Source organism: Silene latifolia, chromosome 6, assembly GCF_048544455.1.
Source record: "Silene latifolia isolate original U9 population chromosome 6, ASM4854445v1, whole genome shotgun sequence".
Taxonomy (NCBI): Eukaryota; Viridiplantae; Streptophyta; class Magnoliopsida; order Caryophyllales; family Caryophyllaceae; genus Silene; species Silene latifolia.
In genome coordinates, this window is record NC_133531.1 from 37,433,753 (window position 1) to 37,447,601 (window position 13,849).

The 13,849-nt window shown below is 43.1% G+C and overlaps 1 protein-coding gene and 1 non-coding gene across 2 annotated transcripts; one reads left to right on the forward strand and one right to left on the reverse strand.

Moving 5' to 3' along the window:
• Nucleotides 1–4,245: 4,245 nt before the first annotated feature.
• On the reverse strand, nt 4,246–4,351 carry LOC141589483 (small nucleolar RNA R71). Its single transcript, XR_012520420.1, has one exon. It is a non-coding gene; the product is annotated as a small nucleolar RNA R71 (small nucleolar RNA).
• Nucleotides 4,352–6,128: 1,777 nt separating this feature from the next.
• LOC141587987 (uncharacterized) lies at nt 6,129–7,897 on the forward strand. The gene is made up of 2 exons (XM_074409447.1): nt 6,129–6,629; nt 7,835–7,897. Exons 1-2 carry the CDS (start codon nt 6,129–6,131, stop codon nt 7,895–7,897), a joined length of 564 nt encoding a protein of 187 aa, XP_074265548.1.
• The last annotated feature ends 5,952 nt before the right edge of the window (nt 7,898–13,849 follow it).

The window sequence follows — 13,849 nt, forward strand, 5'->3', positions numbered from 1 at the left end:
CCATACTGCAAGGGAAACAAGCTTTAACAAAAGGGATTGACACACCAACATTTATCGCAAAAGACGGACTGTTTTTCAATTGTAAACAAATTTTGAGACAAACTTTTAAGACAAATTTTATCAGAAATCACCAAATACTTTACTCATTACATCGTTCCCAGCATCAAATTGTCTCAAACCGAATGATAATCAAACAAAACAAAAGGTATTTCGTTTTTAGCAAACCCTAGAATTCGAAATCCAACTTTAAACCATGTAATTGCTCAAATAAGGGTATAATCAAGATTTATACACAATTAAATCCATGAAATAGCAAGAAGAAGGCTTAATTTCGGTTACCCAAGATGAAAATTTGAAGTATTGACAAAATTATACCATAACTTTGAAAACAAAGGAAGAAATCGAATTAAAACCTTACCTTGAATTGGTTTATAGCAAGAGAGAACAAATTAACCACCAAGAATTGACCCAAAAAGCTTGAGAAAGGAAGGGTATGGAGTTTTAGAGAGAAGGAGATGTGAAGATGGGAGGCGGAAATAAGAAAGAATGGGACGAAAATAGGGTTTTTGTATAACCCTCTTAAGTCCCAATAAAGCAGTACTCGGTCGAGTATTGGGTATACTCGGCCGAGTGTCGACTACTCGGTCGAGTATTCCTCTTACTCGGTCGAGTTTTCAAGGACAGTAGCGATTTTTAATTGTCACAAAATAGACACTCGATCGAGCACCTTCATACTCGGCCGAGTATAGTCTACTCGGTCGAGTACAAATTTCTACTCGGTCGAGTTTCCAAAAGTGAGGACGGAATTGAATTTTTTTATTGTTCCTGCAAAAGAAATAACATAGTTCGGAGTTCCGTGCAATCGGCTCGTCACTGTTAGAGATTATCCTACCATACACACGCACACCAACACGAATTTTGTACATCCATTACCAATTCGATCTTCATTTCTACCTTCATTCCTCACTTTGCTATTAGACGGTTACATTACACCTTTAAGCATACGTAGCAATTAACTACAGTACGTGCCAAGGTTTAGCTCCTATACTACCTCATCACACATTACGCTAACCACAATGTATTCACCTTTAACCAACATTTATAAGACAGCAATCATCACCCAACGCAACCATTGTCAAACAATTAATTGACTCACCTCTGGCCACACATTGCAACAATTCATTCGCCCATTCCAGGCTTTTCCACACACACCTTGACACACATTATCATAAACATATATGCACACAACAACCATCACTAAGCAATCAACGACTCTTACTAGCTACCCTTTTTCCCGTGTCTGGCTTAAGTTCGATGGGGCCATGATTTTGAAATGAGGGCGCCTACTCACCCAAAATCTAGCATCGGCTGGGGCTCCCAACGCACATACACCAGGTTCATTTTAGTTGACACCCTACATTCATTAGATTCATTGGTTCAGGTTCCAAAATCGTCGGCTCTGATATCACTTTGTAACACCCCCGCATACCAGAATACGTTACCAAGGACCATTCCAGTGTATGAAGGTGTCACCATCTCGGTTTTCCGATGAAGTAGATCAAATTAGACAATAAAAGAACATTTATAAAATATTAATGTACCTTATACAATACGACTCTATACAAACTCTTTATACAAAAGATAAAGAATACAATAACTCATGTTACAGCTCTTCTAGACTGGTAGCGTGATGACTTGATCCCTCCAATCCTAGCAGCCACAAGCACAGTACCTGCTAAGCCAACTGCTCACCATCCCCGAATGGATCACCGCAGATACCACAAAACAACACGGGGTCAGTACTGACTAAACCAAATGAGAAAGAAGCAAACAGTGTAACCGGTTGATCATCCTCCATCCCTGTCTCCCGATCTTACCTAGTAACCGACTACACACCGAAGTATGTAGCCCTGCCAGATTACCCATCGCAACAGGTAATCCTCGCCGCCAGTGGGTGACTGATGAGTCCCCATTTTGTGTCTATTTCACCTTTCTTTTCTATGCATATTTCCCGATCTCATGCGGGTTTTGACCCTTTTTAACCCCATTTTGTAGCTTTAGCCCGTACTATGAAATTTGTATGCCTCACTGCAGATTTTGCATAAGGAAGAGGGCTAAGGGAGCTAGATATTGAACTTTCAAGAGATGCTTAGAAGAGAAGAGCGAAGTGAAGAGAAGAAGAGTGAATCGAAGAGAGGAAGGACTCCGTCGGGTCAAATGCAGACACCGCCGGTGAGAGTCCTACTATGCTTACATTGACTATCAAGACTGAAGAAGGAGTCCCGGCCGGCTAGGCGGCCACGGTCACCGGTGAAGACACGGAGCGGTCACCGGCGGCCGGTCCACCGCTTGCCATACCGATGATTTAATTGGAACTCAAAAGTTCCGAGGGTTTTGTCCGGTCAAATGACGTGGCCGGTCCACCGGCTCAGACTCCCTTCTCCGCATTTTGAACTCTTTTGTAATTTTCGACCTAAACAATTGTAAGCTATAAATACCCCCTCCTTAATTCATTTTCGACACACAACCCTAGATCTGAAAACTTTCCTTATTAATTGTAATCCTCTCTTAATCAAGCACTAATCTTTCCTTAATCGTTCCTTAATATTTAGTAAAACTAGCAATTATTAGTTAGAATCAATAGTTTACTCTTGTTCTTTGAAGATTGTATTGGGGGATTTTGAAGGTTTTTCTTCATATTATTCACTCAAGCAATCTCCTTTACTTTTGTTGGTATAATCTCCTCTCTTATTTACTTATTAATCATTTGTTTACAATTGTTTGCCTTTCATAATTGCTATAATAATCATCATGTTTTCTCTTTATGTTATTTGTTCTTCTTCTCTTATTAGCATGATTATCTTTAGTATGAGTGAGTAGACTTCCTTCTAGGGTTTAGTGGGAGTCTATATGGTTTTTATGGGCATGATTGTATGATTATTTGGGTCTTTGGTGGATTGTTTATCTTTCTTGTTCATGCACACAAGGTGTTTGATTAATTGCACGAGTGAAAGTTTGTGCCTTTTTTCATTATTGCTTAATTCCCCCATTGAATGAAAGTTTGTGGAGGTCTTGTTGTATGTTTAAGAGAAGTGTGATGCTTAATGAGAGTTAGTTGTCACCCTTAGGATACTCTCTTATCATTGACCCCTTGATTCATCATGTTTTCCCTTAAACCATTTAGATGACCCCGAAAGCCCTAGTTTTTAATTAATCATATTCATTTTCATCAACTTGTTTGTTCAATTGCTTTAGTGATTAAAACCATAACCCCTACTTTTAGTATTGATTGAACTTGACTCTAAGTTGAACCTAGTAGCAACCCCCGCCGTCCTTGTGTTCGACCCCGACTTAATACTACGCTTTTTCGGGTTTTACAAATAGTTTTGATAGAGGGAAACCGCGACAATTTCTCGGTTATCAAAATGGCGCCGTTGCCGGGGATGGCGTTAGGTTATGCTTAGTTTTGCTTAGAGTCTTTGCTTTAATCTTGTCTCAATTGTTAGTTTGCTTTAGTAGTTGATTGTTGTTTGTAGAGTGTGTGTGATTTTTGTCTTTCCCTAGTGTGTAAAAACACTAGGAGACTTACGATTTGTCAAGTGTATGCCTAGAAGGAATCACCAAGCTCTTCTATTCAACTCCGACCCCGAAAGGCTTTTTAGAACCTTGAGGACTAGGACTCTTGAAAGAGTAAGGAATAATTCCATACAAGCAAACATTGATCAACCAAACTCACACATCCCACAAAATTTTGATACAACAACTACGATTCAACCAAATATCACAATTGAGACTTTAGTAGAGAACCCCTTTCATAACTTCCTTAATTATAATAGCCCACCTCAAACACCACCACATCAAGAACCAAACCCACCACCACAAATGGCTCTTAGAGATCATAACCGGCCTAACCATAATGATTCATGTAACCCTATCAACTTCGGCACCTTGGCCCCAAACAACTTTGAAATGCATCCCTCCCAAGTCGGGTTAATTGAGAAGGACTTGTTCGGGGGTCATATTGAAGAGGATGCCCATGCTCATCTCCGGAAGTTTAAGAGGAAAGTTTCACTGATGAAGAAGAATGGGGTGTCCGAAGACACCTTGAGAATGATGTTGTTCCCGTTTTCATTGACGGGCAAAGCGGATCGATGGTTGAACATCCACCCACCGGATAATTTCACTACTTGGGATGCTTTGGCTAAAGCATTCATGGCCAAGTATTACCCTTCCTCCAAGACCGCAATGCTCCGTAACGAGATCCATACTTCCAACAAGAGGATGGGGAGTCTTTGGGTGAAGCTTGGGACCGTTATCAAGACTTGATAGCAAGTTGCCCCCACCATGGAATACCGGAATGGTACATCACTCAAACATTCTTCCAAACTTTGCTCCCAAGAACTAAGGAGATGGTAAATGCCTCCGCGGGGGGAGGTTTTGACCACTTGAGTGATGAAGAGGGCACGACATTGATCAAGAAAATGGTAGATTCGGAGGCAAACTATGGTTCTAGAGGGAACATGCTACGAAGGAACGGGAAATTTCCTAAGGAAAATGCCTCCAACTCCGAGACAAATGCCAAGCTCGACTTACTCACAAAGCAATTTGAGAAGTTTTCAAGGAATCAAGTGAATCAAGCCGCAACCTCATATGGGGCACCCATGGAAGAAGTGGCTCAAGTCGCGAGTTGTGAACTTTGTGGAGGAAGTGGTCATACTTATAATTTGTGTGGCAACAATTACAATGGGGGCTATGAAGAGAATGTTCAAGAGGTTAACGCTTTTCAAGCCTTTAACAACAATTCAAGACCCACAAGACCACCTTACAACAACCCAAATGTCTACAATCCAAATACCAATTTCTACCACCCCGGTTTGAGGAACCACCCCAACTTTAGTTACAAAAGCACCAATGTTCAAAACCCACAACACCTTCAACCACAAGCCCCAACCAACCCACCCGGTTTTGCTCAACAAAGGGGAATATTCCCTAACCCAAGACCTAATCCCGGAAATCAAAACCAATGGCAAAACAACAATCAAAACCAAAATTATGGGAACCAAGCACAAGGATACCAAGATTTTGGTGGAAATCAAGGCAACCAAGGGTTTTACCAAGGGAATCAAGTTAATCAAGCGAACCAAGGGTTTGGGCAAGGGTTTCAAGAGCAAGGTCAAGGGTCAAACTTCAACAACAACGGTCCTAGAGCTAACTTTCAAGCGGGGCAAAACAACAACCAAGGTCCCAATGCTCGGTATGACTATGGGTTCCCTTTACCCATAACCAACCAATCTCATCAAGAACCCCAAGGTGAGCTCTCTCAAGTTGAGCTATTGAAGATGATAAAAAACATGCAACTCCAACATAGCCAAGAGATAGCTAATTTTGCTAAAGCTACTCAACAAGAACAAGCGAATTTGAGGGCTACCTTTCTTAAGGACATGAGGGAAATGGAATCTAGGATGGCTTCTCATGCTATGGCTAACCCTCAACGGCCGCCCGGTGGTTTGTTGGCTCAAGGACAAAGCTCCAAGGATGCCTCAAATAGCCACCATGCTCATGCGGTAGTGCTAAGGAGTGGTGTAGAGCTTGAGGACCCCTACAAGGACCTTGTGGTAGAAATGGATGAAGATCCCAAGAGGGATGAATTGGAAGTGAGTGATGAGGAGGAAGGCTCACCCATTGAACAATTGGGTAATGCCAGAGAAGACAAGAAAGGGAAGAAGGCTTGTGAAGATGGGTCTAGAAAGGTAATTCAAGAGGACAAGGATGTTGATGGGTATGTTGAAGACCTCCCTTATGAGGAGGAAGCTATTGAAGAAGTGCCTTTGCAACAATCCAAAAAGGTAACAAGGAACTCGGCTCCTCCAAAGGTATCTTCTAATTCCCAACTTGTTCCTAAAATTCCTTACCCTTCATGAGCCATAAAGAGTAGGGAAAACCTTAAGTATGCCAAGTTTTGTGACATGCTTGAGAAACTTGAGGTTACCCTACCCTTTACGGAGGTGATAATGAACATGCCTACCTACTCAAAATTTTTAAAAGATATTTTGACAAAGAAAAGAGTCTTGGGTGGCCAAGAAATAGTGGCTATGGAAGAGGCATGTAGTGCTCATATCCTTAATAAAATGCCCACTAAGCTTGGTGACCCGGGGAGCTTTTCAATTCCATGTGTAGTAGGTGGTGTGCCCATATCTAGAGCTCTTTGTGATTTGGGAGCAAGTGTAAGTGTTATTCCTTTGAAGGTTGCCAAGAGAATCGGCATTCAAAACCTTGCTCCCACCTCAATGACTCTCCAATTGGCGGATAGGTCCGTCAAGCACCCTATGGGAGTGCTTGAAGACGTACCCGTCAAGGTTGGAAAGCTTTTAATTCCCGCCGATTTTGTTCTTCTCGATATTCCGGAGGATAACCACACTCCCATCATCCTTGGTAGGCCATTCTTGGCTACCGGGGGAGTTCTCATTAATGTGAAGAATGGGCGGCTAACCTTCCAAATTGAGGGCAACAATGTCGAGTTTAACCTTCCAAATTTGATGAAAGGTCCAAGTGTAGAAAGGTTGAGCACAATTGAGGTAATTGATGAAGTAGTGCACGAAGTAGCCCGTGAAGAGGCGGAGATGGAAGAGGTTTTTCAAATCTCTTTGCATGATGAGGCAATGAAAGAGGATCATGAAGTTGATGAGGAACTATTGAAGAAAGTGGAGGGCTTTCTCCCTCCAAAGGTACAACTCAAACCCTTGCCTCCCTCACTCAAATATGCTTTCTTTGATGAGGGAGAGGCCTATCCGGTGATCGTTAATGCTAACCTAAGTGAGTCCCAAGAAAAGAAGCTTTTGGAAATCTTGAAAACTCATAGAGGAGCACTTGGGTATAGCATTGATGACATCAAGGGCTTAAGTCCGAGTTTGTGCATGCATAGAATAGTTTTGGAAGAGGGGAGTCAACCCAAGGTTGACGGTCTTAGGCGGATTAACCCAAAGATGGCCGAGGTGGTGAAAAATGAAGTGTTGAAACTCCTAGAGGCCGGTATTATATACCAAATTACCGATAGCAAATGGGTTAGTCCGGTCCACGTGGTACCCAAGAAGGGGGGGATACAAATGGTTGAACAAGAGGATGGCACCACCCTACCCACTAGACCCGTGACCGGGTGGCGAATGTGTATTGACTACCGCAAGCTCAATGCCGCCACCCTCAAAGACCACTTCCCAATTCCCTTCATTGACCAAATGCTAGAAAGGCTCGCGGGCCATGCATATTATTGCTTCTTAGACGGTTATTCCGGGTTTTTCCAAATTCCCATCCACCCGGATGACCAAGAGAAGACGACCTTCACTTGTCCAATAGGGGTCTATGCCTACCGTAGGATGCCATTCGGGCTTTGTAATGCGCCCGACACCTTTCAAAGGTGCATGATGGCAATATTTTCCGATTTCCTTGAAAATAGCATGGAAGTCTTCATGGACGACTTTAGTGTCCATGGAGACTCGTTTAAGCTTGGTCTTGAGAACTTGGCTTGTGTGTTGAAACGGTGTGAGGAGCATAACCTCGTCGTTAATTGGGAAAAGTGCCATTTCATGGTTGAGGAAGGGGTTGTCCTCTGTCACATCGTTTCAAGTAGGGGTATTGAGGTCGATGGGGCCAAAGTTGCGGTCATAGAGAACTTGTCACCCCCCTCCAATTTTAAGGGAGTGAGAAGTTTTCTAGGCCATGTCGGGTTTTATCGGCGTTTTATCAAGGATTTTTCAAAAATAGCAAAGCCCTTAACCTCATTACTCCTTAAGGATTCCCCCTTTGTGTTTGATGATTCTTGTCTTGAAGCTTTTAATAGGTTGAAGAGAGCATTGGTCACGGCACCGATAATCCGGTCTCTGGATTGGAATCTTCCCTTTGAGATAATGTGTGATGCTTCGGACTTCGCGGTTGGTGCGGTACTTGGGCAAGTTGTGGATAAGAAGCATCACGTGATATATTACACAAGCAAGACTCTTGATCAAACACAATGTGGATATGCTACAACCGAAAAGGAAATGTTGGCAATTGTTCATGCCGTGGAGAAATTCCGACAATACCTTGTTGGGTCCAAGGTGGTGGTTTACTCCGATCACACCGCCTTGAGACAATTGATGGTGAAGAAAGATGCAAAGCCCCGACTCTTGAGATGGGTCCTTCTCCTTCAAGAATTTGATTTAGAGATTAAAGATAAGGCCGGGTCGGAAAATGTTGTAGCCGACCACTTATCTAGATTGACCGTTGAAGACCATGGGATACAAGACAAGAGTGGACCCATCAATGAGTGGTTGCGGGATGATGGACTCATGGAAGTTACCGTCAAAATCCCTTGGTTTGCGGATCTTGCCAACTACATTGTGAGTGGTTTCTTACCGGATGAAATGGAACCAAGAGAAAGGCGGAAGTTGAGAAATGATGCTAGGAGATACTTTTGGAATGACCCACATTTGTTTCGCAAGTGTGGGGATGGAATGTTCCGGAGATGTGTTTCAAGAGAGGAGGGCTTAGAGATTGTTGACCGGGTTCACAATTCCGCCTATGGGGGACACTTGGCCACCTCTAGAACAATTGCCAAGATCCTCCAAGGTGGGTTTTATTGGCCCTCCATGTTCAAAGACATTCACTACTTGGTTAAATCTTGTGATGCTTGCCAAAGGGTTGGGAACATTGGGAAGAGAAGTGAGATGCCCTTGACTAACATATTGGAGATTGAGCTTTTTGATTGTTGGGGCATAGACTTCATGGGACCCTTTCCCAACTCTTGTGGAAATGAATACATCTTGGTTGCGGTGGACTATGTATCCAAATGGATTGAAGCGGTTGCCTCCCCCACCAATGATAGCAAGGTTGTGATGAAACTTTTCAAAGGCACGATTTTCCCAAGGTTCGGAACACCAAGAGTAGTCATAAGTGATGGCGGATCTCATTTCCGCAAGAGTACCTTCAAAGCTCTACTTGAATCACATGGTGTGCGACACAAAACCGCACTTGCCTACCACCCTCAGACTAGTGGGCAAGTGGAGGTTTCTAACCGCCAAATTAAAGCCATTTTGGAGAAAGTCACCAACAAGAGCCGGAAAGATTGGTCCCAAAAGCTCCCGGATGTCTTATGGGCATTGAGAACCGCCTTCAAGACACCCCTTGGCACCACCCCGTATAAGCTTGTGTACGGGAAAGCTTGCCATTTGCCGGTGGAGTTGGAGCACAAAGCTTGGTGGGCTCTTAAAGAGATGAATTTTGACTTTGATGCCGCCGGAGAGGTGCGCTCTCTCCAAATGAATGAGCTTGAGGAATTGAGATTGGAGGCTTATGAGAGCTCCAAAATCTACAAAGACCAAACGAAGAAATGGCATGATGCCAAGATCATGAAGAAAGAGATAAGTGTTGGAGACCTTGTTCTCCTTTTTAACTCCAAAATCAAGGTGTTTCCGGGCAAACTCAAATCAAGATGGTCCGGACCCTTTAAAGTGATGAAAGTATTTCCTTATGGTGCTTTCGAGCTTTGGAGTGAAGAAGGGGGAACTTTTAGGGTCAATGGTCAAAGAATCAAGCGATACTATGACGGTGATAACAAAGGTCCTATTGAAGTGCTCTATCTCGGGGAACCCCTCCCCGAGGAGAGGGAAAGTTGAAATTCTTGAAAGTGATTTGGTTTGGTGGAGTTCCTCAAGAACCACCACTTGTACATAGCATGCATTTTAGTTAGCATATGAGAAAATTAAAAGGGATCGTACTTGGAAAGATGGAGTTGGTGAGGTTTGGAGAGAGCCTACCCGACTTTTGGGAAAGGTTCAAGCTTGCAAAGTGAGGAACGTGAGAAAAAGGGTTCCTGGCCGGTCGATCGGCCGCCGGTCATCTGACCGGCACAGAACCAACTGTAACTTTTGGGTCGCAATTTTGAGAAGGGACTCCCAGCCGGTCGGCCGGCAGCCGGCTCACCGGCTGAGAGTCATGGTGACGTGGCTTTTTGGGAAAATGACGAAGGAAGGACTCCCAGCCGGTCGGCCGGCAGCCGGCTCACCGGCTGAGAGTCACTTATATACTTGGAAAATTTTCGAAAAGGTGGAAAAGGACTCCTGGCCGGTCGACCGGCCGCCGGTCCTTTGACCGGCGCAAAACCAACTGGAAATTTTGGAACCCCAGCCGGTCCACCGGCCGCCGGTCCCCAGACCGGCCCAGATCCCACCCGTGCCCCTTTATACCTTCTCAACCACTCATTTCTTCCTCACTTTACCAAAATCACTCTCTCTCTCTCTTCAACCTAAAACCCACCATCTTCATCTCCCCTTCACCTACCCAACCTCAAATCATCAAAATCATCATCCAATCCTCCATTTTATGAGGTAAAACTTCCTTTTAACCCTATATTATCATTCCAAACTCTATTTTTCACCTTCAAAACACCAAAAAACTCAGAAAATCGTCACTTCCTAAGCTAGGTTTTGAAAAATCCGAAAATTCAACATCATTTTTTGGGTAAGTTCTTCACTCTAGCTTCATTTATTTAAGGTTTAATTATCCTTTTAAGCCTTTTTGGTGGAGAATTAGGAGTTTTTGTTGTGGGTTAGTAAGGGTAGTTGCATTTTGGGAATTAATGGCTCCAAGCAAGAGAGCTAGGGCGGCGGTTAGTGGAGCGGACATAGCCCGCGACCCAACTTTCCCGGAGGTTCAATTTATTTCCGAGGAACACAAGGTAAGATTTTCTCATTTAAAATCTAGTGAAATTATCCCTACTAGATTTATTTGCCGGAATACCTTGAGAAAACTAGGTTGGGACACCGATTGCGAAAAGTTGTTTAATGGGGTCGGGATGGGTGCTATGTTCAACCTTTATCGCCAAACCTTTGCTAGGATCACACTTGAGTTTTTATCCTCCCTCGAGGTAGAAAAGAATAAGAATACAAGATAAATAACCGGTATCTCCTTCCGGTTAATGAACAAAACCATTCAAGTGACCCTTGAGAGAATTGGAAGAATTTTTGGGTTGCCTTGTACGGGGAGCCACCTTCCCCCGCCTAGGTATGATCAACAAGAATTGTGGAAAGCGATTTCCGGTGAGAATATTAAGGATGAGCCTAAGATGAAGGAACACCATATTCATAGCCCTATTATCCGGACTTGGCACCGTTCTATGGGTTGGACGATATTTGGGAGGCATGATCCTCACAATATGCGTTCGGACGAACTCTTCATACTCGGGAGCTACCTTAGGCAACGCCCAACGGCGTATCAAATCAATATTGCTCATCACTTGATACTTCATTTGCAAAAGCTTGGCAAAAACATCCGTAACAATTCACCAATCGTGGTAGGGGGTTTGATAACCCAAATTGCTAAAGAGACCGTGGGGTTTGTGGAATCGCGGCATCAACCGATACATGGGGTTACCATAATGGATAGTAATCATTTGAGCTCCCTTTTCTTTACTAAGTATGACTTCAATGACAAGAAGACTTACCTATTTATTAGGCAAAGCTTGACCTCTATTGCTCTCCCCAATGCCGACTTTGTCGCTCTTGAACCGGACAACGAGAAGTATCTCCTTCCTATTGCAAGCAACACCGATCCTTCCACGCGGGATTGGGCCCGTACCACCCTCTCTTACGGGAGAAATGCACAAGGGCCTACTCAATCTTCTTACAATTATGATGCCCCACCCGAAACCGGCACCTCTTCCTCCGCCCAAACCTCCCAATACCAACCCATTGATCCAAAAATTTGGGAACTCATGGAGGGCATGAACCTTGGGATTGGAAAGGTGCAATCCTCCTTGGAAGACTTCCGCACCCACGTCGACAAACGCTTTGAACAAGTCGAAGACTCCTTAGGCCGAGCACACCAAAAAATTGATCGGATCTACGTGGATCAAGCTCTCGGCAACTACCCTCTCCATGAAGACTACGCCTCCCGGCGTATGATCCCACCGGACGGTCCTTTTCCCTCCTACTTCAACCTACCTAATGGAGGGTACACTCAACCGGGGATTCATGGAGGTCTCAACTTAAACCCCGACTACTATAGCGCTCCTTCCTTCCAAACTAGTGGAGGATATGACTTCAACCAAGGGAGTGGCTACGGTAGTTTTGGGGGAGGCTATGATAGCCAAGGGGGATCGGGAGCCTACCACACCAACATCACTATGGATGCTCCTTTCAACCCTCAAGTCAACCTAGGAGGGTTTGTTGGTAGTGGTAGTGGCCAAGGAGGTAGTGGAAGTGGACAAGGGATGGATACTAGCATTTATGATGATATTAGTTTTGATGTGGGAAATGTTGAGTATGGAGGGAGCGGATTTAATGCTCCTAGAAGTGATTTTGATGCTAGTGGAAGCGGTTTTGGAGACTATGGCTATCAAGGCGGCTTTGTTGATCAAAGCCGTGATAAAGGAAAGTGTGTGGTTACCATTGATGACGATGATGATGATGTCAATGACAATGATTATGATGATGGAGACGATGATGTTGATGATGAGACCCCGCGTGCCGAGCTAGTGGACTATGGCTCGGATCTTGAATGAGCCCCTATCTTTGCTCCCACCTTGAAAAATCCAAAGCCAAGTATGATTTCCCCCCTAAATCCAAATTTTCTCATTCATATTTCAATTTTGTATGCATTTAGTTAGAAATTCACTTAGTTGCATTCATATCGGATTGCATTAGATTTCAAATTTGTAATATATTGTTGCATTTAGTTATTGCATTCATCTAGTATAACTTGCATTGTATTTCAATTTTGCATATAGATTAGATCATGCATTGCATACTTATTTGAAAACCACTAAAAATTTGAAAAATCAAAATCAACAAAAACATGTAATTTCTTTTAATTCTCCCTCTTGCCCTCCCATGTAAATGAATAAGTGTGGGGAGGGCCTAAAAAAAAACCAAAAACATGCATTTTAATTTCTAAAAATAAAAAACCACCAAAAATATGTTGTTTATTTTTCCTATTCTCTCCCTATACTTTGTTCCATTGAGGACAATGTAAATTTCAAGTGTGGGGAGGGAAATATCCACTTTGTGCATATTGTTTATATTTGTATATATATTTGCTTGTTAATTTGATAAATTAAAAAAAAATGCCTAAAAAATTGAAAAATTTCAAAAAAAATTACAAAAATATTGCATTGTATATATATATGTTTGTCTAACAAGTGGCGCAGGCACATACGGGACATTTGAGGCATTAGGAGACTAGAAGACCGCTCGGTTTAATCTTTCCTATCTCTTTCTCCTTTACTATTCTTTTCCTTTATATTGTTGGATATATGGAGGAGGATGGGCTATGTTGATGAGGATGTTCCATTTTTGGAACTTGGTGTGTGTTGCTTACGTGCTGCTAGGTTTAGATAATTGTTGCATGTTTATTTATGTTGCTAGTACTTAGAAATGCATTTCGTATCTTGTGAATATGTGTTTGTTGCTTTATTTACATTTTGCATCGAGTTTGTATATAAATTTTTGAACAAAATTTGGTCTAGGAAGGGAGTATGATACCCTCTATGATGATATTGTCTAAGCTGTGTCTTTCCCCTCTTAGTGGCTTGCACCTTGTGACCTCCTTGTTAGGGTGTTTGCTTGCAAATACCCGGGAAATGAGGCTAGACCGGAAAGTTTTGACCACCGTGTGAGACCAAGACCGTAGACTAGGCCTAGATTTCGACATAGCTACTTACATGTGAGATTTATAGCCTCCTTGGGACCGGTACATCCATACCCGGTCCCCCTTTAGGTGTGAGTAGGCTCCTCGCGTGGCATGTCACATCACGACGCACAAGCATGGCGTCCTTTCCTTTTAGACCATGAGATGTTCATTTATATGCATATTTTGAAAC

Bases quoted from the DNA above. Each gene is read 5' to 3' on its own strand.
- LOC141587987 (XM_074409447.1), top strand. From the start codon at position 6,129: ATGCCCACTAAGCTTGGTGACCCGGGGAGCTTTTCAATTCCATGTGTA. The intron at 6,630-7,834 runs GTTTTTCAAATC...AGCTTTTAATAG, and splicing joins AAGAGGCGGAGATGGAAGAG to GTTGAAGAGAGCATTGGTCA.